Raw genomic sequence first — 26,332 nt, 5'->3', positions numbered from 1 at the left:
TCTATGTAGGCTGTGTGGACCACCTTTCCCTCATCTATAGCCTTGGTAACTGTCTCAAAGAAGTCCACCAGGTTTAGGAGGCATGATCTGCCCTTAAAGCCGAACTGGGTTGGGTCCAGTGTTTGGAGGTTTCCAATGTCTCTTTTAATGAGATCCATGATGATGCGCTCCATAGCTTTGCAGACCAAGCTAGTCAGGCTTATAGGATGATGGTTCTCAGGGTCCATTGTGGCTCCACCTTTGTGGAGCGGAATAACTGATGCTGTGCGCCACTCTGTGGGCACGTAGCCTGTGGGGAGGCCGAGTTTAAACACTGTGTTTAGGTGAGAGGTTAGCTCATCTTTGAGCTTGTGTAGGACGCAGCCTGGGACACCGTCTGGTCCCACTGATGCTGTGTTTCTGGCTTTGGAAAGGGCTGTTTTAACCTGAGTGTCTGTGATTTCAGGGGCACTACATTCTTCTGGTATAGTTACAGGCCATTTTGGGGGTGAGGGGGGGTGAAGTCTGCACTGAACCTGTCTGCCAGGATGTTGGCTATATCGGTCGGTTCAGTGTATTTTGTGCCACTCTGCACTAACTTCCGAGCAGATCTGAGAATTGCCACTTAGAGTCTTTACATAGCTAAAGAATGCCTTGTGGTTATCTTTGGAGTCCATGGCAATTTTTCTTTTGAAGCTAGCCTTGGATGATTTTATGAGGGAACATAGTTTCTTGCTGATACTGATCAGGGATGTCTTCCCGTCTTGGGATTTTACTCTTTTTCTGTATTCGTTTCCTCATTCTATTGTATAGCTTTGTTTATGGCAGGGGTCCGCCAGACTGGTTTCCTTTTCTTGGAGGAGTGAGTCTTGGTTTTGTTTGGGATAGCACAATCCATGCATTCTTGCAGGTGCCCGTAGAGTGCATTAGTAAAGGATTTTGCAGCTTAGACTGCGTTATCCTTTAGCATGGGGGCTTTGAAACTTCCCACCTTGGTCTTAAGTAATGTGAAGTTTGCTTTTAAAAAGTTTTTCACGGTGGTTTCTTTGACCGGGGGTGGTGGCGGAATGTGGATATCCAGAGTGATTAGTTTATGGTCAGATCTAACCAGCGAGGGGTTGACCTCCGGTGTGGAACACCAGTCACCCATGTTGGTAATGACCAGTTCCAATATGTTGTCACCTCTGGTGGGGGCATTAACCAGTTGATCCAGGGCGTTTGAGTTTATAAATTCTAGGAAATGTTGGGCCAGAGAGTTTGTACTTGAGTAGTTCTCCCAGTTAATGTTTGGATAATTGAAATCACCCAATATCAGGGTGTTCGGTAGGACCTTTATGTTTCCCAGTGTTTCCAGGAATGCGGAGTGGGGGTCCTGGGATATGGTGGGTGATCTGTAGCAAGCTATAATTTGAATAGCAGTTTTGCCCGTTGCTAGTTGCACATGGACGATCTCTGAAGCATCGTGCTGTGCCACTAACCTGGAGGTGTGGGTATTCTTGATGAATATGGATACTCCCCCGCCTTTTGTATTTTGGTCTGAGTTTTGTGGCCGAAATGTATGGTATGAGTTGTAGCCTGGTAGTGCTGGGTGCTCTCTGGAGCCTTAAACCAGGTTTCTGTTACTGCACATATATCGATTTTCTCCATACTGTGGAGTGCCTCGAGTGCGTGCATTTTGAGGTTTAGACTTCTGGCATTGAGCAGCATTACCCTCAGTTTTTTGTTACTTGTGCTATTTACGGCGGTGGTTTGTCTTTTGAGCCTTGCCTAAAAAAGGCATTATGAGGGTGGCAAAAGCCTTGGCCAGTATTCGAAAGGCTAAGGGTGACAGGTGCAAGCCGTCTCTAGCAAAGCAGTGTGGCTTGTCGAGCAAGTCATCCCAGGCTGACAGACATTGGATCCCCTTTGAATGACAGCAGAAGCTTATCCAATTGTTGAAATTGATAATTTTTTTCTCTATACCGTGGTATAATTCTTGGTGAGGGCAGGATGCTACTCAGGGTCAGGGTCATACCAGCCTGGGCTACGTGATCAGAGAGCTCCTCCATGTCTCTTTTCATGTAGTCCAGGGAGGTACGGCTCAGGTCATTCACACCAACATGGACAATGACAGAGTCATATTTGTACTTGTTCTGGAGTGACCTGAGTGCTTGTGTTATGTGGCAGATCCTGGCACCTGACAGGCAACTAACAGTAACCTTCTCTATGTTCAGCCTAGTGAGTGGGATGTCAGTGTGCCCAACTATAAATTGACTTTAAATTTCTAGTCTCCCACCAGGACACAAGTGCTCTTCAGCAATTACATTCTGCTTGCCGAGCACACTTAAGCAAATCTGCAGTCTGCGGCTACCACTCCACCCATACAGTATAAGAAGGAATCAGTACTGCAAACTAAACAAGGATATACATTTTGAGCCTCAAGAGCAGGGTCAGTCCACCCAGGCATTCTACTTGTATGTTTTATAACAGTGAAGCTATTACATTAGCAGTATTTCTTAGTAGTTCTCAGCTTGCTAATAAAACTGACTGTTGTAGCCTTGTGTCCTCCCCACCCCTCGCTAGTACAGTAATCCTAACTGTCCAATAGACAGTATACATTTAATTCACATCCCTGTGACTACATTAACTAACCATCAAGCAGCCCTCTCAGTGCTTTCTGCCTTAGTTTGTATCACTTGGAGGCCCACCTGTTTATTTGCATCTCTATACATTCCCCTTCATTGCTAATGTATCTCCCTACTCTAATCCGTGCACAAACTGGTTACTAATCAGCAAGTCAATGTGAAGACGCACTCCCAACCTTAATAAACTTTGCTGTCTCTTCTCTCCTTCACTTTACAGGTAGTTTGAATTATTACTTACCCCCTCTGAGGCCTTCACTGATTTCCATCTGGTTTCTTTGCATTCCACCTGGTTTACACCCCCTATGCTATCTCCCTCCCCCAATACAAAGTCTATATTAGAATCCTGCTGAGCATGGAGCCATCTTTAAAATTCTAGTCTCCCACCAGGACAAAATTGCTCTTCAGCAATTACATTCTGCTTGCCGGTAAGCCATTAGACCTCAGGAATTTGTTTAAAGTGTTCAGATTTGTAAAGTAATACTTATTGTTTTCTCTTGTCTTGGTTGGCTCTGCCCCGCTCCGTTCGCCCTCGCTAACGCTCGGGCTCTCTCGACTCCCCTGCCCTGCCCCCTATTCCCTCCCGCACCCAGTACCTCTACATTTATCGTAATCACAGTCACACCCACAGCTCACCCTCACATCACCTCCACCAATCACAGCTCCTCAAGTCATATCACATTATACCACACCAACTTGCTCCACACAAAATATTCCCAATCACTCTCATTCCCACCTAGCATTTTTTACATCACCCACACTACTTCCCCATCGACATATAGTGCAACCATATAATTCCTATTCAGACCCCCTACCTAGAACCAACTTAAACTTTATAACCATGACTATCACACAACTAAGTCTAGTCTGTCTTCTCATAATTATTTACAACACCTCAAGTTATCACTCTAGCAATATCCCTAAACTTAGTAGCACAAAACTACATTATGCACTCTCATATACAGACACCCCACATTATAATAATATCAGCTCACAGTTATTCAAGAACTACATAACGGACCAGTTCAGAACTAAACGCATATGGTCTCATTCCTACTCCAAAAAAACACAATACTTTCTCACACTCCTCACCAAACTCCAACATCTGTATAACCATTTTAACTACAAGCTCACCATAAGTGGGGATATCCACCCCAACCCAGGCCCAAATCCATCCTGTCCAACACAAACTGCTCCAAAACAAATGTCAGAACATAACACCCTCACTTTCTTCATCTCTGGGCAAATCAACAACAGCAGCAAAACCAACCATCTTTTAATGCTAAATATTAATATTAGAAGTATCAAAAATAAAATACCTGAACTCCAGGCCACAATAGCACACTACTCCCCAGACATAGTTGCTTTAACATAAACCTGGCTAAATAAAAACATAGCTCCCTACTGTCTACAATATCATTAGACAAGACAGACCACTTCGTAAAAGGGGTGGAACTGCCTTACTGCACAAGTCCAACATAACTGCCCGTCAATTACCAAACTCCTACCCCTCCCCCAATAATTGGGATATACTTATCTCAACTTCAACTTCACCCTAAAAAGGTCATCACCACAATTGTGATCTATATTCCACCTGGTAATACACCTGCTAGCCTTGAAGACTTATTATCCTGGTGTTCTTCCACATACTCACAAGAAACCCTTATTCTGGGGACTTCAACCTAGATTGGTTCACCTGTATATCAGAACCACCAAGTAATCTAATAAATCTCCATGGCTACCAGCAGCTAGTCCAAATTCCAACTAGATGTGATAAAAAATCTAAAAGGGAATCCATCCTTGACTGGGTCCTAACAGCCCCACAATGTACCCTCACAAAGGCAGTCTCCCAGACACCTTAAGTGACCACAACATAATATACTTTATACGTAGTAGAACAAGCATATGCAAAACCACTAACTATATATCCACTAGAAACACAAAAAAATTCTCTCCTGAGGTCCTCAACACTTTACTCTGTAACTGTGACTGGACCTCCCTAAAAACCCTCCCACTTGACCAGGCTGTAGCATACTTCAACAAAACATTTCTACAATACCTAGACACTGTCGCTCCATTGCGCAAAATCAAGGTTATAACCTCTACAAACCCCTGGCTCAGTAAAGAAACCAAACAAATCCTCAAGTCCAGAGACACTGCCTGGCTTTACTACCAAAAAAAAAACAAAGACACAAAGCCTAACTAAGTACCAAGAACTGCGCAACTGTGCAAAAAATGCATTAGGCTGGACAAAAAAATCCTACTACACAACATTACAAACTAAAATACCAACACAACCAGCAAACATTTTGGAAAAATGTAAACCAGCTACTAAAATCCACCCAAAAGGCTACCCCCAAACCAACCACTCCTGACACTAAAGTTCCCATCGAAACACAATTCAACTCCCACTTTGTGAACTCAATTCTATCCTTAGTATCACAGGACAGTTCCTTCCTCACTATCCCCCCCCCAACACAAACACTAATACAAGCTTTACCCTCAAAACGGTTTCCACCACTTCAATCAAAAGCATGCTCTCCAAACTACAAACCTCATCAACAGCAGCCAACCTACTCCCCAGCTATTTCTTGAAACTCACAGCAGATGCTATTGCTATCCCAGTCTCCACTCTCAAACAGATCAATTGTTGAAAACTATGTGCCCAAACTCTAGAAAATATCCTATGTTACATCCATACATAAAGGCGGGACCTCCACTGAACTTAATAACTACAGACTCATTGCTTTACTCTCCCCCCGGCCAAAATCCTACAAAAATGCATCCATACCCAGATGCTAAACTATCTCCTAGACAGCAACATCCTGTCACCTACTCAGCATGGTTTCAGACCTGCCCAAAGTACCACTACAGCCCTCCTCTGCTTCACAGACACAGTAAACTGTCTCAAAAATGAAGGCCTACAAGTGTCAACTCTTTTTTTGGATATGTCCAAAGCATTTGACACAGTCTCACACCAAATCCTGCTAAACAAACTAAACCAATATCGTCTATCAAATTCCACTCTTACCTGGTTCCAAAGCTACTTAACTGACATGTACCAAGATGTGAAATGGGAAAATTCTCTCTCTCCTCAGCCGCCCATCACTATAGGAGTCCTACAGGGTTCTATCTTAGGACCACTACTATTCACAGGCTTCACAAATGACCTCCATACCTCCACACAGCAAGCATCTATAATTCATTATGCAGATGACACTACCTTAATCTGTGCTGCACAATACATTCCCACCCTCCTGCAAACAACTCAACTAGCATTCTCTGACGTTGAAAACTACCTTACCAAAGCCCAACTTATTCTCAATCCAAAGAAAACTCAGCTTATGATTATAACCAGTTCTAACAAAAACACTAACAGTCAATTCACTATCTACTCCACAAATGCTACTCCAATTGCTCCAGTGGCACAGGCTAAGCTATTGGGAATAACCATAGACTCCCACTTAAAATTTAATAGTCATCTCAACTTAACTATTAAAAAGTACATGCCAAACTGGGGTCACTCTACCGTATCAAACCATTTCTTACCAACAACACAAGATCAGCCATTGCTCGCTCCCAACTTCTATCCACCCTACTCTAAGCATCTCCCATTCTGACTAATCTCAACAAAACTGAACTAAGCAAAATGGAAGCCTGCTATATCAGAATTGCCCGCTTTGCTGCAAATTGCTCATACAGAACTCATCACTGTACTGCTTTGAGACAGCTCCACTGGCTTGAACTGCCCAACCTCCTAACCTACAATCAGCTCTGCCTCTGTCACTATCTATTACCTCCCCAATAAGTGTCCTGCCCTCAAAAACCTAGTTCAACATCACTCAGCCAAAAGGCCTCTTAGATCATCAAGCAAACTACTACCAGAAGTCACCAACAGCTACAATAGCTTTGGAGATGCACTATATAGTAGTTCAGTGGCTAAACAATGGCACTCTGTCCCTACTAGCATTCAATACACATCATCCAAAACCTCCTTTAAAGACCTCATTAAGCAAAGTTGGCAGTGCCATGATTGCTCCCCAGGCTAGTGAAAGCGGATAACATATACATACTAAATCTAGAGCACTTGATAATAGTTTTCAATCTTACTCACAAACAGTGGCTAATCAACAATGTATGTACTGTACCTGTGTACTATGTATGTATTCTACCTATGTTCCAAATTTCAGGTGTACACCACAAATCTATTAATTACCTTTATTTTTAAAATTAATATTTTTTTGTTTGTTCTCTCCACTGTAACTGTTTATGTGTTGCATACCACTGTAAAAACATGTCTCTTGTAATTTGTGTGTATACTGATCACGTCTAAATAACTAAATGTGTCTGTAATTTTTCTTTGTGGAGCTTTTCTCCCAGGGCCTCTGCTGAAAAAGGGCCTTTTCGGCTCAGTCAGACACCCCCGGTTAACAAATGTAAAATAAATATTGAGTCACCTATTACTAGTGTGTTGGGTATGTTATTTTGCCTTAAGGGCTGTGGATTGTGTGGCACACTGGTTTTTTGAAGTATGTGTTTCATGGTTTGTGCTGAGGGGTGGAAGTTGCTTGGATGTCTGCTTTGAAGGTCTCTGTTGCTTTTGCAGATTTTTATTTAGAGCCTCCGAGTATGTTTTTGTCTATTTATGTGTGTTTTTTGCCAGTGCTGGTTTCATGGGTCTATGTGAGACTGGTGGTGTGATGCAAGTAATTCCCGTCTCCTCTTGACTGCCTGGTCCAGTCTTGGGTTGAGAGAGCTTAGCCTCCGGTTTGGCTGTATAACTGCATCTCTCGCATGTATTAGTGTTTGGTGGAAGGAGGAGAGGGTTGTCTGTGTACATGACGCAATTGTAACACTGCCTCAACATGCCCAGATTCACCAGTTGGACTGGAGAGTACACCTGAAACTGCCCTTTGGACATGCCTGGATAGGTAAAGTGAACTATTTTACTGATTGGCTGGTACGGTCGAATAGAGAGCCTTGTCCTTCTCTACAGTATAGGTGGGTCTAGTACTAAGGTTTATTAGTGCTTGCTATGAGTTTTGGGCAAGTGCAGGGATGAGAAGTGAATGATTTGAGTGCTTAAGTTGAAAGTTTGTCTAGTTCCAAGGGAAAAATTGAAGAGTAGACTTTGTGGAGCCGGGAACAGTTATACCCTAGCTAACTGGCGCTTCCCAGCGTGCAAAACCATACAAATGCGTTTTATAGCAGGGAAATGAAAGATATAACAATTAGCCCAAAATGACCAATAAACTACTAATTACTGGGCTGAAACCACTCCTCCAGGGACAGATAGGCTACTCAAAGCTCCCTCACTCACAGTGAACAGAGAAACTTCCTTCTATCCAAGTAAGGTATGGACAAACACAGAAACTTGTAACACAGCCCTGAATTCAGCACTAACCTGAAAACTGGACTAAACTAGCTTAGAAAGGTGGAAAACAAAGTATTTTTTTGGGGTTTTTTTCAGAAAATAAAGCAGATACAATAAAAAAGTACAGTTTTGTACCTACCATAAATGTAGATGTCCGAACTGGATAGCATCTGCAATCATAACAACTGGGTTGTCCTGTCGTCAGGCAGCCCTTCAGTCGGCATTCCAAAGTCCGGTCCGCTTCGCTGATGTCGCACTTCACCCGACGTCATCTCTGTTGGCCTTCGGGTATAAAGGCACCAGCCGACGCCATTTTCCTCAGTGTTTCTTGCCCCAGATGCCAGTAGCCCTCTTGAAGGCTAAAATTTGGATAAATGCCAATGTTTCCAAAAGATAGAGGTAAACACAAAAATAAGCATGTATGTACATATATACAAACAAATACACCATAAAGACTCCCCACCAGCTAGCGATTAGGAGGGTAAACACCCTAGGAGTACCACAGAGGGGAAGGAGGGAGGGTAATCCTGACTGCAGATGCTATCCAGTTCGGACATCTACATTTATGTAGGTACAAAAGGTACAGTTTTGTACCTACCATAAATGTAGATGTCCGAACTGGATAGCATCTGCAGTCATAACAAGTGGGTTGTCCTGTCGTCAGGCAGCCCTGCAGTCGGCCGGATTCCAAAGTCCGGGTCCGGCTTCGGCTGATGTCGCACTCCACCCGGCGTCATCTCTGTTGGTCTTCGGTATAAAAGCATCAGCCGACGCCATTTTCCTCAGTGTTTCTTGCCCCAGATGCCAGTAGCCCTCTTGCAGGCTAAAATTTGGATAGATGCCAATGTTTCCAAATAGATAGAGGTAAACACAACAATAAGCATATATGTACATATATACAAACAAATACACCATGAAAGACTCCCCAACAGCTAGCTATTAGGAGGGTAAACACCCTAGGAGTACCACAGAGGGAAGGAGGAGGTAATCCTGACTGCAGATGCTATCCAGTTCGGACATCTACATTTATGGTAGGTACAAAACTGTACTATGTCCTTCATGGATGCATCTGCAGTCATAACAAGTGGGTAGAATACCATAGCCAACTAGGGAGGAGGATAAAAGTAGATTATGGTGTGTTTAGGATCCCTTGCAGTACAGCAGTGGCAAACCCTGCTCGATCTGGAATATAGAGGCAAATTATAATGCTTGGCAAATGTATGCACGGAGGTCCAAGTAGCCGCCTCAATAATGTCTTTGGTTGCCACTCGTAAGAAGGCTGTGGTAGTGGCTGTTGCCCTTGTAGAATGAGGTCTTATGTTCTGTGGAACTGGTTTTCCATGGAAGGAGTAACAGTATCGTATGCAATTTCCTATCCATTTGGAGATTGTCTGTTTGGAAATAGCTTTTCCTTCCCTTCCTGTTGCATAGGCTACAAAAGTTGGTCAGTCTTTCTGCTATTTTTGTTCTGTCCAAGTAGTAGCGTAGCTGTCTATGTACATCCAAGGTATGCAGTATTCTTTCCCCTCTGTTTTGTGGGTTGGGAAAGAAGGTAGGTAGGTGGATTGCCTGGTTTAAAGATACTCTGGATACCACCTTGGGCATAAATGTAGGATTAGTCCTCATGGACACTCTATCTTGGTGGAAGATTAGGAAGGGTTGCACTGCCATTAAGGCCTGTAGTTCTGAAACCCTCCTTGCTGAAGTAATTGCCAGTAGGAAAGCAGTTTTCCATGACAGGTGTTGTAGGTCTGCTGTTGCTGCTGGTTCAAAGGGTGATCGTGTCAACTTTTCTAGCACAAAGTTTAAATCCCAAGCTGGTAATGGTGGTTTCCTTGGAGGTTTTACATTCTTGATTCCTCTGAGGAACTGCCTGAGCAAAGGGTGCGAAAAACAGGTGGATCAAAGCTGTATTCTGCTGAAATAGCTGATGCATGTATCTTGATGGAGGAGTAGGACAGGCCTGAATGAAGAAGTTCGCCAGATACTCCAGAATGTTAGGCATATCTATGTTTGACACATCTTTTCCTCTTTCCATTACTCCAAATGACAAACCTTTTCCATTTTCCAGCATAGTTCCTTCTTGTTGAAGGTCTGCGTGCTTCAAGAATAATGTCTTTAACTCTTTGGGAAAGTTCTGGATTAGCTGCTGCTATGTGATGTTCCATGCAGTCAGTTGCAGCGTTTTAGGTTTGGATGTATGATGCTGTAGTTGTTCTGAGTTAACATCAAAGGCATCAGGGGTATTGGCCACATATTGTTCCGAGACATGCTCTTCAGTAGTGGGTACCAGTGTTGTCTTGGCCAGTTTGGAGCTATCAGGATTATCCTTGGACGTTCTTCCTTGATTTTTAGTAGTACCTTGTGTATCAAAGGAAGAGGTGGGAATGCATATGCTGTTAGGCCTTTCCAGTTGAAGGAGAGTGAGTCCACTTTCCATGCTAGTGGGTGGAATGTCCTTGTGCAGAATTTTTGAGCTGGTGATTGAGAGGTGATGCGAATAGGTCTATCTGTGGCATTCCCCATTTCTTTGAGATGGTCTTGAAGATGTCCGGTGCAGCTTCCATTCGTGGGCATCCGAAGTGGTTCTGCTTAATATGTCTGCTAGAGTATTGTCTTTCCCGGTACAAATATTGCCTGTAACTGAATGTTGTAGCTGAGTGCCAGGTTCCACAGCTCCAAGGTCATTCTGCATAGGGGTATGAATGAGTGCCTCCCTGTTTGTTGATGTACCACATGACTGTGGTGTTGTCTGTCCTTATCATCAACTGGCCCTCTTTGAGGAATGGTTTGAACTTTTGGATTGCCAGTTTTACTGCCAGCATTTCTTTTAGATTGATGTGCAGGTGAAGTTGATCCTGTGTCCACAATCCTTGCACGCATTTGTCCAGCATGTGGGCCCCCATCCTAGGTCTGAAGCGTCTGTTGTGATGGTCTGGCTTGGTTGACATCTGCGAAAGGGTAGGCCTGGGTTTGACTGGCATGCCTGAGCCCACCATAGGAACTCCTGTTTTAAGCATGGAATTAGTGGGATTTCTGTTTCTAGACTGTGTCTGTGTTGGGACCATAAATTCTTTAGGTACCACTGTAGTTTCCTCATATGTAGTCTGGCAAATGGGACCAAGATTATGCATGATGCCATGAAGCCCAAGGCCTGCAGAACTTTTCTTGCTGTTAACTTGTTCAGTTTTGTTAGTGCCAAGAAGTAAAGAGGAAGTTCTTTTGTTTTTCTGTAGTCAGGAATGCCATTTGTTGTACTGTGTCCAATTCAGCAAGAATGTCCTTGTTTGGGATGGTATCAGCCTTGACTTTTGTAAATTGACTGTGTATCCCAGTCCTTGTAGCAAGTAAATGACCCTTTGTAAATCTGTTGTCAGCTTGCTTTTGTTGTCCCTTGTAGCAGGCAGTCGTCCAGGTATGGGTAAATTTGAATTCCCTGTAGTCTGCAATGGCGATTACTGATGCCAGGCATTTTGTGAATACTCTGGGCAGTAGATAAGCCAAAGGGCAATGCTGAGAATTGATAGTGCTCTGATCCTGCAAGAAATCTGAGGTATCTTCTGCAGATTGGTCGAATGGGGACGTGCAGGTATGCCTCCTTGAGATCTAGAGTTACCAGCCAAGACTCCTTGCCCAGCATGGGAAGAAGTTGCTGTAGGGTCAGCATTTTGAATTTTGGGACAATGATGTATGTATTTAAGGTGGACAGGTCGAGAATTGGTCTCCAACTTTTTTCCTTTCTTGGAACTAGGAATAGTCTGGAATAGAACCCCTTTCCTTGTTCTGCTGTTGGCACTCTTTCCACAGCTCTCATGTTTGCTAACACCATTATCTGGCGTAGAGCCTCTGTTTTTTGATTTGGAGGTAGATTTGGCATTCCTCTTTTGACTGGTAAAGTGTGGAAGTGAAACCGGTAACCTATATCTATGGTTTGTAAAATCCACTTGTCTTTTGTTATGTAGTGCCAGTTCTTTGAAAATAAGGTTAACTTTCCGCCTAGAGGAGCTGCTATTTGTTCCCTGGTAGGCGGAGTTAGGATTAAGTCACTGTGGTTGTGCTGAAGTAGTGGCAGTGGCTGTGTCTGTGCCTCTGTTGTTGCCTTGCCACTGTCGTCCTCTGTAGGCACCTCCTCTGGATTGGTTTCTGCCTCTGGAACGTCTATTCCTGCCCCTTTGAAATTTTGTGGAGTCAGGAAAGGACCAATCTTTGGCAGGCCAGTTCCTGCTAAACCTTGGGGGTTGAACCTGCAAGAAATCTTTAACAGTTTTAACAGATTTTGCCTTTTCTTCCATTTTCTTCATAACCTGCTGGGCAGGTGTACCAAACAAACTTGTCTTGTCCATAGGAGCATCTAGCAACTTAGCTTTAACATGATCCGGTAAAGCTTGTTCCTTTAGCCATGCATGCCTTCTTATCACTGTGCCTGTCATGGCTGATCTAAATGAAGCCTCCAGTGCATCATAGCCACATTTTAAGGAATGGTTGCTAACCTGTTGTATGTTATTTACCATCTCTAATACATATTTCTTATCAAGAGATTCATCAGTGGTTAGTTTTTTAGTTAAGTGATCAAGCATAAACTCTTGGTATTGTATCATGTGAAACTGACAGTTTAAAGCTCTAGCTGAGAGAATAGCTGAAGTGTAGACCTTTTTACCCCATCTGTCTAATGACCTTGCTTCCCTTTCAGAAGGAATAGGGTTTTAGCTGTGGTGTGGCTACTGCCTTGGGACCCTGGGATATAGTTTCTGGGTCTGCAAGAGGGGCCTTGTAAAGGTGGTGATGAGTATCTGGCACCCTGTAAAATCTGTCTGGTTTGGCAGGGGCTGGGGGTAAAGAATCTGGAGCGGAGCAAACATCATTGAAAGCATCATCCACCACAGAGAGAACAGGAGGTATAGCTAAGGGCCTGTGCTGTGGGAGGTGCAGAAAGGTCCTAAGTCTTTTCTGGAGTCTGAAAAATCCTGTTGCTGCCATTGGAACTGTTCTGCATGGCATGCAAGGTTTCCCCAAAGGAGAATTCTTCTGGTGGGAAGCAGCTGGAATGGATTCTTCAGCATCAGAATCTTCAAAATTGGAGAAGGGAGCCTCTGGCTGGTCAGTTATGTCTGATTCATCAGCAGAATCATCAGAAGACACTGGCTCAGGGGCTCTGCCCTAGGTCTCTTCTCTGGGGGCTGAGAGGCCCTGTCTGGGAGAGACTGAGATCCTCTAATTAAAGAAATTAAATCTTCTGCCAAAGAAAGCATTTGAGAACTAGAAGAGGGCCTGGATGTGGGGGTTTAACAGGCACTGATTTAGTAGTCTTGGCTGCTTTGGCCTGGCGAAGGCCTTAATGGACATGGCTGCTGGAGGCCTAGCAGCACCACGTGCTGGGGTAGAGACATCCAAGGGATGGTGTCTGATAAGTCAACCACCGTAGTGGGTAAAATTTCTGAGGTCGATTCAAGAGTTGTAGCAGGGGCCTCAGTTGTAAGAACAGGTTCAGCTGTACTTTGATCAGTTTTCTCGGTTTCGCCGAAACCGAGACACTCATGTTTGCTTTACCATGGTTTCGCCGAAACCGCGGACCGCAGTGTCGGTCTTTATCTTTGCGTTTTGGTAGATTGGGTAGTCGGAGGATCCGGCGGCATAATGTACGCAAAATCAGTACCGAAAAACTGTTCTGCAAACTCCGACCGGCCTAAGCGTTCGTCGGTTGAAGGAGCCACAGGCCGAACAGGCTGCTACATCGTGGGCTGGGCCTAAACAAGGCAGACAGTAAGAGTGGAAATCTTTATGAGGTATTTGTTTCCCACAGGTTAAACAATTGTTAACTTTTTCTGACATCGGCTGAGGCAAGAAAGTGTCCAACGGGTACTTAGCTTTAGAAGTCTTCAAGTAGTATTCGGTAGAAGTAATCTCTGGATCCGACCGACCGCACTTGCGAACAGCTTCTGCTTCCGCGCCACGCGGCAAGAAAGACTGAGGAAAATGGCGTCGGCTGATGCTTTTATACCCGAAGACCAACAGAGATGACGTCGGGTGGAGTGCGACATCAGCCGAAGCCGGACCCGGACTTTGGAATCCGGCCGACTGCAGGGCTGCCTGACGATAGGACAACCCACTTGTTATGACTGCAGATGCATCCATGAAGGACATCTGTACTATGTCCTTCATGGATGCATCTGCAGTCATAACAACTGGGTAGAATACCATAGCCAACTAGGGGAGGAGGAAAAACTAGATTATGGTGTGTTTAGGATCCCTTGCAGTACAGCAGTGGCAAACCCTGCTCGGGATCTGGAATATAGAGGCAAATTATAATGCTTGGCAAATGTATGCACGGAGGTCCAAGTAGCCGCCTCAATAATGTCTTTGGTTGCCACTCCTCGTAAGAAGGCTGTGGTAGTGGCTGTTGCCCTTGTAGAATGAGGTCTTATGTTCTGTGGAATTGGTTTTCCATGGAAGGAGTAACAGAATCGTATGCAATTTCCTATCCATTTGGAGATTGTCTGTTTGGAAATAGCTTTTCCTTTCCTTCCTGTTGCATAGGCTACAAAAAGCTGGTCAGTTTTTCTGCTACTTTTTGTTCTGTCCAAGTAGTAGCGTAGCTGTCTATGTACATCCAAGGTATGCAGTATTCTTTCCCCTCTGTTTTGTGGGTTGGGAAAGAAGGTAGGTAGGTGGATTGCCTGGTTTAAAGACACTCTGGATACCACCTTAGGCATAAATGTAGGATTAGTCCTCATGGACACTCTATCTTGGTGGAAGATTAGGAAGGGTTGTACTGCCATTAGGGCCTGAAGTTCAGAAACCCTCCTGGCTGAGGTTATTGCCAGTAGGAAGGCCGTTTTCCACGATAGATGCTGTAGGTCTGCTGTTGCTGCTGGTTCAAAGGGTGATAGTGTCAACTTTTCTAGCACAAAGTTCAAGTCCCAAGCTGGCAATGGTGGTTTCCTTGGAGGTTTTACATTCTTGATTCCTCTGAGGAACTGCCTGAGTAGAGGGTGTGAAAAAACAGGTGGATCAAAGCTGTATTCTGCTGATATAGCTGATGCATGTATCTTGATGGAGGAGTAGGACAGGCCTGAATGTAGAAGTTCTGCCAGATACTCCAGAATGTTAGGCATATCTATGTTTGACACATCTTTTCCTCTTTCAGTACTCCAAATGACAAACCTTTTCCATTTTCCTGCATAGTTCCTTCTTGTTGAAGGTCTGCGGCTTCAAGAATAATGTCTTTAACTCTTTGGGAAAGTTCTGGATTAGCTGCTGCTATGTGATGTTCCATGCAGTCAGTTGCAACGTTTTAGGTTTGGATGCATGATGCTGTAGTTGTTCTGAGTTAACATCAAAGGCATCAGGGTATTGGCCACATATTGTTCGAGACATGCTCCTCAGCAGTGGGTACCAGTGTTGTCTTGGCCAGTTTGGAGCTATCAGGATTATCCTTGGGCGTTCTTCCTTGATTTTAAGTAATACCTTGTGTATGAAGGGAAGAGGTGGGAATGCATATGCTGTTAGGCCTTTCCAGCTGAAGGAGAGCGAATCCACTTTCCATGCTAGTGGGTGGAATGTCCTTGTGCAGAATTTTTTGAGCTGGTCATTGAGAGGGAAGCGAATAGATCTATCTGAGGCATTCCCCATTTCTTTGAGATGGTCTTGAAGATGTCCGGTGTAGCATCCATTCGTGGGCATCCGATGTGGTTCTGCTTAATATGTCTGCTAGAGTATTTTCTTTTCCGGTACAAATATTGCCTGTAACTGGATGTTGTAGCTGAGTGCCAGGTTCCACAGCTCCAAAGTCATTCTGCATAGGGGTATGAATGAGTGCCTCCCTGTTTGTTGATGTACCACATGACTGTGGTGTTGTCTGTCCTTATCATCAACTGGCCCTCTTTGAGAAATGGTCTGAACCTTTGGATTGCCAGTTTTACTGCCAGCATTTCTTTTAGGTTGATGTGCAGGTGAAGTTGATCCTCGTCCACAATCCTTGCACGCATTTGTCCAGCATGTGGGCCCCCATCCTAGGTCTGAAGCGTCTGTTGTGATGGTCTGGCTTGCTTGACATCTGAAAAGGTAGCCCTGGGTTTGACTGGCATGCTTGAGCCCACCATAGGAACTCCTGTTTTAAGCATGGAATTAGTGGAATTTCTGTTTCTAGGCTGTGTCTGTGTTGGGACCATAAATTCTTTAGGTACCACTGTAGTTTTCTCATATGTAGTCTGGCAAGTGGGACCAAGATTATGCATGATGCCATGAAGCCCAAGGCCTGCAGTACTTTTCTTGCTGTTAACTTGGTCTGTTTTGTTAGTGCCAAGAAGTAAAGAGGAAGTTCTTTTTGTTTTTCTGCAGTTAGGAATGCCATTTGTTTTACTGTGTCCAATTCAGCCCAAGAATGTCCTTGTTTGGGATGGTATCAGCCTTGATTTTTGTAAATTGACTGTGTATCCCAGTGCTTGTAGCAAGTAAATGACCCTTTGTAAATCTGTTGTCAGCTTGCTTTTGTTGTCCCCTTGTAGCAGGCAGTCGTCCAGGTATGGGTAAATTTGAATTCCTGTAGTCTGCAGTGGCGATTACTGATGCCAGGCATTTTGTGAATACTCTGGGCAGTAGATAAGCCAAAGGGCAATGCTGAGAATTGATAATGCTCTGATCCTGCAAGAAATCTGAGGTATCTTCTGCAGATTGGTCGAATGGGGACGTGCAGGTATGCCTCCTTGAGATCTAGAGTTACCAGCCAACACTCCTTGCCCAGCATGGGAAGAAGTTGCTGTAGGGTCAGCATTTTGAATTTTGGGACAATGATGTATGTATTTAAGGTGGACAGGTAGAATAGGTCTCCAACTTTTTCCTTTCTTGGAACTAGGAATAGTCTGGAGTAGAATCCCTTTCCTTGTTCTGTTGTTGGCACTCTTTCCACAGCTCTCATGTTTGCTAACTGCATTATCTGTTGTAGAGCCTCTGTTTTTTGATTTGGAGGTAGATTTGGCATTCCTCTTTTGACTGGTAAAGTGTGGAAGTGGAACCGGTAACCTTGATCTATGGTTTGTAAAATCCACTTGTCTTTTGTGATATAGTGCCAGTTCTTTGAAAATAAGGTTAATTTGCCGCCTAATAGAGCTGCTATTTGTTCCCTGGTAGGCGGATTTAGAGTTAAGTCACTGTGGTTGTGTTGTTGTAGTGGCAGTGGTTGTGTCTGTGCCTCTGTTGTTACCTTGCCACTGTCGTCCTCTGTAGGCACCTCCCTCTGGATCCGACCGACCGGCACTTGCGAACAGCTTCTGCTTCGGGCGCCACGCGGCAAGAAAGACTGAGGAAAATGGTGTCGGCTGATGCCTTTATACCCGAAGACCAACAGAGATGACGTCGGGTGAAGTGCGACATCAGCCGAAGCCGGACCCGGACTTTGGAATCCGGCCGACTGAAGGGCTGCCTGACGACAGGACAGCCCAGTTGTTATGACTGCAGATGCATCCATGAAGGACATCAACACTTTAAATGCACATAAATGGCTATCACACTTGAGTGTGCTGCCTGCAACAGTTAAACAGGTAATTTAAACACAAAAACAACTTTGTTAAAGTGCAGGCAGTAAAATAAGTACAATATGTAGCTGGAACAAGCTTTTTAAATCACAGAAACTCTAGAAAATCAGCTTTTTAGGCGGAATTAGTTAAAAGCAGCAAGGAAATGCAGAAAAATGATACTTAAATCACTCCAAAGTCTCTCTTTTGTCTCTCTGCTGCTGTAGAACTCTGCAGGGCACCAGGCAGGAGCTTACTGAGCTGTATACTAGCACAAAAACCTTGCAAATGCGGTTTTATAGCAGGGAAATGAAAGAGATAGAAATTAGCCCAAAATGGCCAATAAACTACTAATTTCTGGGCTGAACCCACTCCTCCAGGGACAGATAGGCTGCTCAAAGCTCCCTCTCTCACAGTGAACAGAGAAACTTCCTTCTATCCAAGCTCAACTATCCTTCTATCACAAACATGATAAGAGTCGAAAGCTTCAGGTCTATTATTCCATAATGTAACATATTATGGAATGCCCCACCATCACCATTCGTTTTAACTGTACTTATCCAAACAAGCAAATAAACAAGTGGCAAATTAAAATTTCCTGCCTGCATAGAGTGAATGTGCTACAAGGTATGCTGCCCTATCTCTTTACAAGAGCTTCAGAACAAAGGCAGTGTTGAAGTGATAATTCTGGTTTTGTGCATTTCAGGATCTCCACACTATGCACTTACTCAAGAAAAGAAAAAGGAAAAAAAAAAGAAATGCCTGTATGCCAACATGAACAAGCTAATGAAACAAAGGCAGCAAACACAAAGACATGCATGAAAAAAAGTAGAAAAAAGGTAGCTGTTCTCACTTTGACTTTTCCACATGTGTTCCAAATTTCTTCATGAACTTCTCACGATTAAGTTGAATGATCTCTTCTGCAGACAGTCCTTCATTATTCCCTGCAGCAGTGGCAGGAGCTACCTTTGGCTTTGGTTCAGAAGCAACTTTACTGACAACCACAGTTTCTTCAACTGCAGGAGCTGTAACAGAAAAGAACCAATAAATGCAACAAAACGGGAACCATGTTTAATTGACTATCTGTATCCAACTTATAAAGCATGACTAAAATGTTTAAAGTACAAAAGCAATAATTTATTAACAACTTGATTAATACAGCATTTTACAGACTGAAAATAATAATTTTGATCTGTGGAAAAAGGCCGCAATAACCACAAACAATTAATCTCCTCAAACCCTGTAGTATGTTAAGACCTTTAATACACTGAAATATCAGAAAATCCTTGCTAAACAAACAGAAGAGTACCTAGACAAATGCCACTAATTTGCAGCAACTGGGCAACAAGGAGAATCAAACCGAGCTTTCAGCACTATAAAGTACTCAAAAGTGTGTGGCATTTTGGTGTGTGTGTGTGGGGGGGGGGGGTGGCATACTGTCAGCTTTGCACTACTTTTGGTACAAGTACAAGTCACATTTAAATATATAGTCCATTGTGCCTGGCTCTTTAAAAATTCCTTCTCATAGCTAATGGCTCTATGGAATGCTATGGAAGAAACGAACAGACATTTTGCTGGAGACTACCTCAGGTCTCCCATGAAGAAAGGCTACTAGCCTAGTGGGACTAACCCTGTCTACAAAGAATGAATAAATAAATAAATAAAAATTGGCCTGTTTTTCACTATTTGCAATTTAGAGGTCTTTAATCCTTAATGCCAGAAGAGTCTTGTGTAAAACCTTGGGATTTGTGGAGTCAGAGTTTCTTTCATCTTTTCTGGTTTCTGGGAAAGGTCCTTTCGGTGGGGGGGGGGGGGTTTGAAAACAATATTCTTGTGGTACGTTCTCCTGCTTACTTTTGGACAGTTTTTCTTTAACCTTAGGTCAAAAAAGGATGGCTCTATCTTAGGAAGCACTTATGAAGGACATTTTAAAAAGTGTTCTTTCTGCAAAGTCGCACCCAGGATTACTGTCCAACAGCTATGCTGGTGCCTGCTACTTTCGACATGCCAGTAGCTAGATTTGAAATAAAGCACACTGACATGTTCGACAAGGCTGAAGGGTGGCCAACTGTCTGTCAACACCTTTCTACTCCTTCGCAGATAAGTACCCAGAGAAGGATTTGGGCAGGTCCTTAGTCAAATCCCTCTGGCAGCATGTTATGCGAGTCACATAATTCAGTTCTCCGACAGAAACGGTCACTGAAGCATATACCTGTTCCCAAAAATGTTCAACTCCCCAGACACCCTGTTAAGGGGATGGACAGTGGAGCTCTCCTGCACAAGCTCCTTCTTGGTGGCCATTGCCACCACCACAGAAGGACCCTTGTTCCAAAAGGGGCACTCAAACTTCAGGGGATACTGAAATCCTGTATTGCTTCTGAGGGATGGGTTTCACTACATCCAGTTCCTTCCACTCCCACTTAAAGATCAAAGCAACCAATTCACTCATAGGAGGAGCAACCTAAGAGGTAGATGGGACAGCCCCAAAAGCCTCAAGGAATTTGGGTGCCTTCTGCGAGGGGGCTTTGGTGGACCAACTCCCTTTCTGCAAGAGAAGCTCCACAATCTAACTGAAGAAGACATCCTCAAGGGGGGGTCTGGGGACCCCCCTTCAATGAACTCAGTATCCTCCATTTAAGACTACTGCAGGGAGTAAATGTGCCTTTTCTTGCAGGAATGCTTTCAGTAACCCTCACCAGTAGGATGGTCAGGGGAGGATTCCAAGGCCAACAGGGAGTGCACAATATGGATGGTCTCGAGACTCTGAGGGGCTGGCTGCCTTGACATAATGGAATGTTGAGGACAAAGATCCAAAAGACCTTTGCTGGGGTAAGGGCGAATCAGAGCATGGAAGTGAAGTCTGCTCTCCATATGGAGAGAGCACTCTCTGAAAGGTCTTAAAAGGCAGAAACTGAGACAAGGCCCAAAGATTATCCAAGTAGGGTCAAAGGACTCCAACACAGGCTGGTCCCAAAGACCTATTCAACTCAGCTCTGCTCAGAGGCTGACATCGATGTCAAGCTATCCAGCACCAAATCTCTGGGGGGGGTTCCAAAAACGTCAAAGTCGAGCCCAACCCCGGCACCAAAACCTAGGATCTTAAATCCACTGAAGACTGAAACATGGAGTCAAATGGATCAAAGACAAGGTCGGAGTTAACAAAGACCAAACCTTTATATCAGACACAAACCCCAGGAAGCACTTCAGAGGGTCAGACTGATAAAAGACCTACAATCAGATGAGAGGATGTTCAGTGGCCAGACTCCAACAGGGATCAGAGCCAGAAGAACCCCAAGATGGAACTGGGTCCTGAGGAACTTCATTATTCCATTAATGTCTACTTCGAAGAGGGTCCTGGAGGACTGCACTGATCCCAGGGACAAAGTAGTGGAAGGGAATCTGGATAAGTTAACTAAAAGTCTTTCTTGAAGGAAAGGTGACTGGAGCCTATGAGAAAAACTGGTTCTGGTGAGAATCATGGTTCTTAGAGAGGAGGATTGTTGGATCCAGTGGTGACAAGCACCAGAGCTGGCACAGTCAAAGGATCTGAAGGTTTCTGTAATTTTGATGTTGGGCCAGAGGAGCTTGACTGTTCTGGGGAACATTTCTTTGGATCCTTGTGCCTTTCCTTATTGTCCCTGGATTTGTCTGGACTGTTCTAGCCCTTAGTTTTCATAATAGCTTTCTTGGAGGCAGGGGAAAATGAAGAGGCAGTAAACATATGAAATGTCATGACCTGCTAGACAGAGTTCTGAAATATGGAGACTGAATGGACAAAAAACGGACTAAACAATATGAAGTGCAAGATGCCATTTTTGGAATTTTGGGGGTGTGGTGAGGGTTCACTTCCCACATGGGAGGTGCAAAAAAGTTTAAAGAGCAATTTTTGATATTCACTTTTATACAGTGTTTTCACTCATTCTTTTTTTCCATTTCGAATGCCGACATTTCAATAGGGAGCCTGAAAAAGAACAGTGTGGAAGGGAAACTTCTCCAGCTGTGGCAGGGAGAAGTCCCTTAAATACTAGCTTACTTCTTCGCTCTGTCAAGGCCATGAAGTGAAAGTACAAATGAAGTCCCAAGACCCACACTTTTGTATGAGCATCTGCGTTCGGTATTTCATGGCCACAAGACACACTTTTTAAAGCCATAAGGTTTTTCAGCCATACTGACTCACTAGCAGTAACATGAACAGAAACAACAATCACCTCTACAACAGCTATCACAATTATCACATCTACAACTCAATAAGCAAAAAAGGGCAGTAACACCACCACCAGAAATTAAATTACAGTGCAAAAGAACCAGGAAAAAGGGTCAAGAGGGTCAAAGCGGCGAAGAAAGAAGGGGAGATAAGGAAGAGCTAAGATAAATCACTAAAAATATTTAAATGGAAGAGAAGTACACCAAAAAAAGGAATTTAGCTGTCACCCAAGCACTGAGCCAAGAGATCACATCTGATGCAAATGAGATGGAAACAATATCTGAGATAAATTACTATCTACAGAGGATTATGGGTAAGGGGAAGAGCTCTATCCTTGGATCCAAAGTCTGAGAGTGGTTGAAGTCAGATCCTAGTTGGGGGCAGTAACCTATCTTTTGAGGAATGGACAGAATAGACAAAATTAGATGCAAATTTTCGCAAGCTAACAACCTTTCAGTTAGAATGACTAGCTTGTCAGAATGTGTAAGGTCACTCTGAAAAGCCTATTTATGAAAATTACTTGGGAATACCCACTTGAATTCGTCAACATCTAATAAAGGATTGCTTACTGCTTTTACTATTTACTTGAGGTTTCTATCCATAATTTTACACCAAGTTATAAATCAGACATTTGAGCTCTTACCATTTTGTCAAGGTTAAATGCCCAATTATAAATTTTATAGCTCGTGCTTCAGGATACAAAAGACTGCCAATGGATTATTTTCTTCATCTGATATGGTCCAAAAATTCTGCACCCTCTATGTCCATGTAACCTTTCAGGGACTTCCCTGTTAGCAAGGAAGATGCAAACTGAGCCCACTTTTGCTTGGTAGAAAAAAAAAAACTCCTAAGGCAATGAGAAATTGCTCTATGTGACAGTTTCTTTTTCCAGTGGTGATTTTTTTTTTTTTTTTTTTTTGTAAAAGTAGCCAGCAGAGTTGTTAACAGGTGAATTTGCTCTTGCACAATGACCAACTTTTTTCTCAGTAGATGAATTTTTTTTTCCACATTAGGGCTGTGTTGTTATATACCAAAGTTTCCAAAAGACCCTCTTTTTTGGAAAAAGCAAAAAAGGGTGAGAGTTCACAAACACAGCACAAATCTGTCTATTTCTTGCCTTGGTTAGACAAACAAACCTTTATCTCTTCTTAGTTGGGGAACAAGTCGCAAATGCAATTCAACTGACCAGTGGAAACCTTTTACAAAAACGTTCTGAACACTACAATTTCCTCTGGAAAAGAAGAGCTAAGCCACATAACTTTATTTAGATGAAACTAATTACTTTACAGGCAAACTATTATGTCTTTTTTTTTTTTAACAAGAAACACCTTTATCAAATTATCACTTATAACAGACAATCATACCGTTATTTAAATTAAAACAAACCATACTGATAAATTTTCAGTTGCAAACTTTATACATCGCGTACAATTTTCTATACACTTATAATAGGTTCATAGGTTGGTACTGGGCTATCTGCCCGAAGGCATATATTAGCCCAGCCACGTTGTGCGGTATTCACCGCCCCTTAAGTAGTTCCCTAGACCCTTGTACTAGCAGCAAGTACCCTTGGCCCCTATCTAGTAGTGCTGTTGGTTTGATCCCCGGTGTGAACTTTCTGTTACCAATCCACTCATCAAGGTTCTTCTTGAAGAGTGATAGTAAGGGGCTCTGTCTTATGTAGATCTGGACCCTGTTCCATAGTAAGGGAAGTCTCTGCGAAGGGACATCTTCTACATAGTCATTGTTTGTCAAATATTACATAGCTCATTAAATCTTTCCTTCAATCAAACGTCACAAATTTAGAAGTTATGTACCTACCATAACGTTCCATGTTAGTTGTCTTCTCTCGCCTTCTTTCTTGCTGGATGGGTTCGGAGCCGATCCTTGGCTCTGATTCGGCACTTGCTAAGCTCGAGAGTCACTTTTACCAGCTCGAGGCAGCCCCATATCCCATGATGCAAGGCGGTGATTACCCAGATCTCGTTTGGTATCTAAAGGAAAAACTGCCCATAATCTTCTCACAAGGAAAGAAGAACAACTAACCTGAGAAGGCTGTAAGGGGAACCCAGGTAATTAAGGTCCAGAGCTAACTGGTGTCCAAGGAAGAACAATCTCCCAGAGAAGAAGGAAGTTCAAGGTCTGTCCAGGCTAGGGGGACAGGAGGGAGGGACGCAAGAAAGAAGGCGAGAGAAGACAACTAACATGGAACGTTATGGTAGGTACATAACTTCTAAATGTTAAGTTGTCAATCTCGCCTTCATTCTTGCTGGATGGGACCGTGTCCCTAGCACCTCTATCGTGGGTGGCTCAATGGAACAGACTCTTGAGAACTGTGGAACCAAAACTTGCCCTGTCCCTGAAGGCCAAATCCAATTTGCAATGAGAAACGAAGGTATGAGGAGTGGCCCAAGTGGCTGCTGCACAAATAGTGTCTAAGGGTAGCCTAGCCTGAAAAGCTGTAGATGTGGCTAGACCTCTGGTAGAATGTGCTTTAGGTTTTGAGATCAGTTGTTTGCCCCTAAGCTGATAAATGTCCGAAATAGTGGAAGACAGCCATCTGGATAAGGTCACTTTAGAAACAGGGAGACCTTTCTTATTTTCAGCATAAGAAAGAAAAAGCTGATCAGACTTCCTAAATTGCTTTGTTCTGTCCAAGTAATATCTGAGTTGACGATGAACATCTAGGCAATGCAATCTTTGTTCCGCCCTGTCAGAATGATTGGGGAAAAATACTGGAAGATCAATAGATTGGTTTAAATTTGTTTTAGAAGCAACCTTGGGCAAAAAAGATGGATTGGTTCTCAAGGATACTCTATCCTTGTGGAAGACCAAGTAAGGGGGACGAACACAGAGAGCATGAAGTTCAGACACTCTCCTAGCCGAGGTAATAGCAACTAGAAAGAGTGTCTTCCAAGAAAGAAATTTTAATGAGCATGTAGCAGCTGGTTTGAAAGGGGGGAGCATCAAGGATGCCAGCACTAAATTTAGGTCCCACTGCGGTGGAGGATCCCTAACAGGGGGTTTAAGTAGGAATACCCCTCTGAGAAAGGCTTTACACAGTTTGTGAGACAAAACGTTCTGGTCTGCAAAACCGACATGGAAATTCGAGATTGCTGCCAACTGGACTTTAACTATGGAAGACGAAGATCCGGAGTGAAAAATTTCAGCTAGAAAGTCCAAGACTGACTGAATAGGGGCAGTAAAAGGGTCTATGTTCTTAGACTTTGCCCAAAAGGAGAAACGTTGCCATTTGCTAGAGTAAATCCTTCTGGTAGAGGACTTTAAAGAAGCTACTATGATATCTCTAACGGGGTTAGAGATCATAGGAAGCCTGGCTAAGGAAGGAAGTGGAGCAACCAAGCGGTGAGGTTGAGGGAACGAATGGACCGGTGCAGTTGACCCGACTGGTGGGTCAGAAGATCTGGAACTGGGTCCAGATGCCAAGGCTGCACCAAGAGATGGCAATGAAGGAACGGGAACCAAATTTGTCGAGGCTAGTAAGGGGCAATGAGAATCAGCTTGGCTCTCAAGACGGTAGCTTTCTGGAGTACTTGAGGTATTAACGGAAAAGGGGGAAAGGCATAAAGAAGTCCCCGGGGCCAATCCTGGGTTAAAGCGTCTCTGGGGGGATGGCCCGGAAGTGGAAAGAGAGAAGAAGTCTGGGCATTTGCTGTTTTGGGGTGTAGCAAAAAGGTCGCAGCATGGGCGGCCCCACTTCTGAAAAATCTCTTCCACTATAGATTGTTTGAGAGACCACTCGTGAGGCATGAGTATAGCTCTGCTCAATCTGTCCGCTATGATGTTGGTTTTCCCGGGGATATGCGTTGCTATCAGAAACCGATGAGAGGAGATCGCCCATTGCCAAAGTCTGAGAGCTTCTCGACACAAAGGATAGGACTTGGTCCCGCCCTGTTTGTTGATGTACCATACCACGGACATGTTGTCCGTGTGAACTGCAATTGTCCCTAAGGGAAGAAAGTCGTTGAGGGCTTGCAACGTTAAAAGCACTGCTCTCATCTCTAGGACATTTATGTGCAGGTGGTATTCGAACGGTTGCCACGTGCCATGGACCATCCTGCCCTGATAATGCCCCCCCACCCGATCAGGGAGGCATCTGAAGTGACCGTGGCTACCGGGGCCGAGGGGACAAATGGTCTGCCCTGATGGACTAGGGGGGATGAAGTCCACCAGGACAGATGGCTCTTGCAGGTCTGTGTCACGAGAATCTTGTGACGCATGGGTAACTGCTGGAAGGACCATTGGGTAAACAACATCCACTGCAGGAGACGCATGTAAAAACGGGCCAGAGGAAGAAGTGTGATGGCAGCTGCCATAAGGCCTAACACTTTCAGGACCAACCTGGCTTGTACCTTTTTGCTGAATAGGATGATCCGAACATGGTTTTGGATATCCAGGATTCTTTGGTTTGTTAGGTTTGCTGACATCCGAGTAGTGTCTAGATCTGTGCCTATAAAGGTAATAGATTGGCAAGGCGATACGGAAGACTTTTCGAAGTTGACTGAAATCCCTAACTGGCTGCAGAGACGTAAAGTGTAATCCCTGGCCTGAAGAAGTTGACGCCTGGTGGTGGCTGAGAGGAGCCAGTCGTCTAGGTACGGAAACACCTGGAATCCCTGACGTC

The 26,332-nt window shown here is 43.9% G+C and overlaps 1 protein-coding gene across 3 annotated transcripts in view; it reads right to left on the bottom strand.

Annotated features, from left to right (window-relative positions):
* SRPRA (SRP receptor subunit alpha) overlaps positions 1 to 26,332 on the bottom strand; it is an 880,927-nt gene that overhangs the window by 691,966 nt on the left and 162,629 nt on the right. For all 3 annotated transcript variants that reach the window (XM_044080819.1, XM_044080817.1, XM_044080818.1), the window contains one exon: positions 18,337 to 18,508. In XM_044080819.1, coding sequence (XP_043936754.1) covers positions 18,337 to 18,508 — 172 coding nt within the window. The remainder of the gene's footprint in view (positions 1 to 18,336; positions 18,509 to 26,332) is intronic.

The sequence above is a fragment of the Protopterus annectens genome, chromosome 8.part0 (assembly GCF_019279795.1).
Source record: "Protopterus annectens isolate FY-2018-M chromosome 8.part0, PAN1.0, whole genome shotgun sequence".
NCBI lineage: Eukaryota > Metazoa > Chordata > Ceratodontiformes > Protopteridae > Protopterus > Protopterus annectens.
The sequence above is the reverse complement of the archived record's forward strand: the minus strand, read 5'-3'. Positions and strand labels throughout refer to the sequence as shown.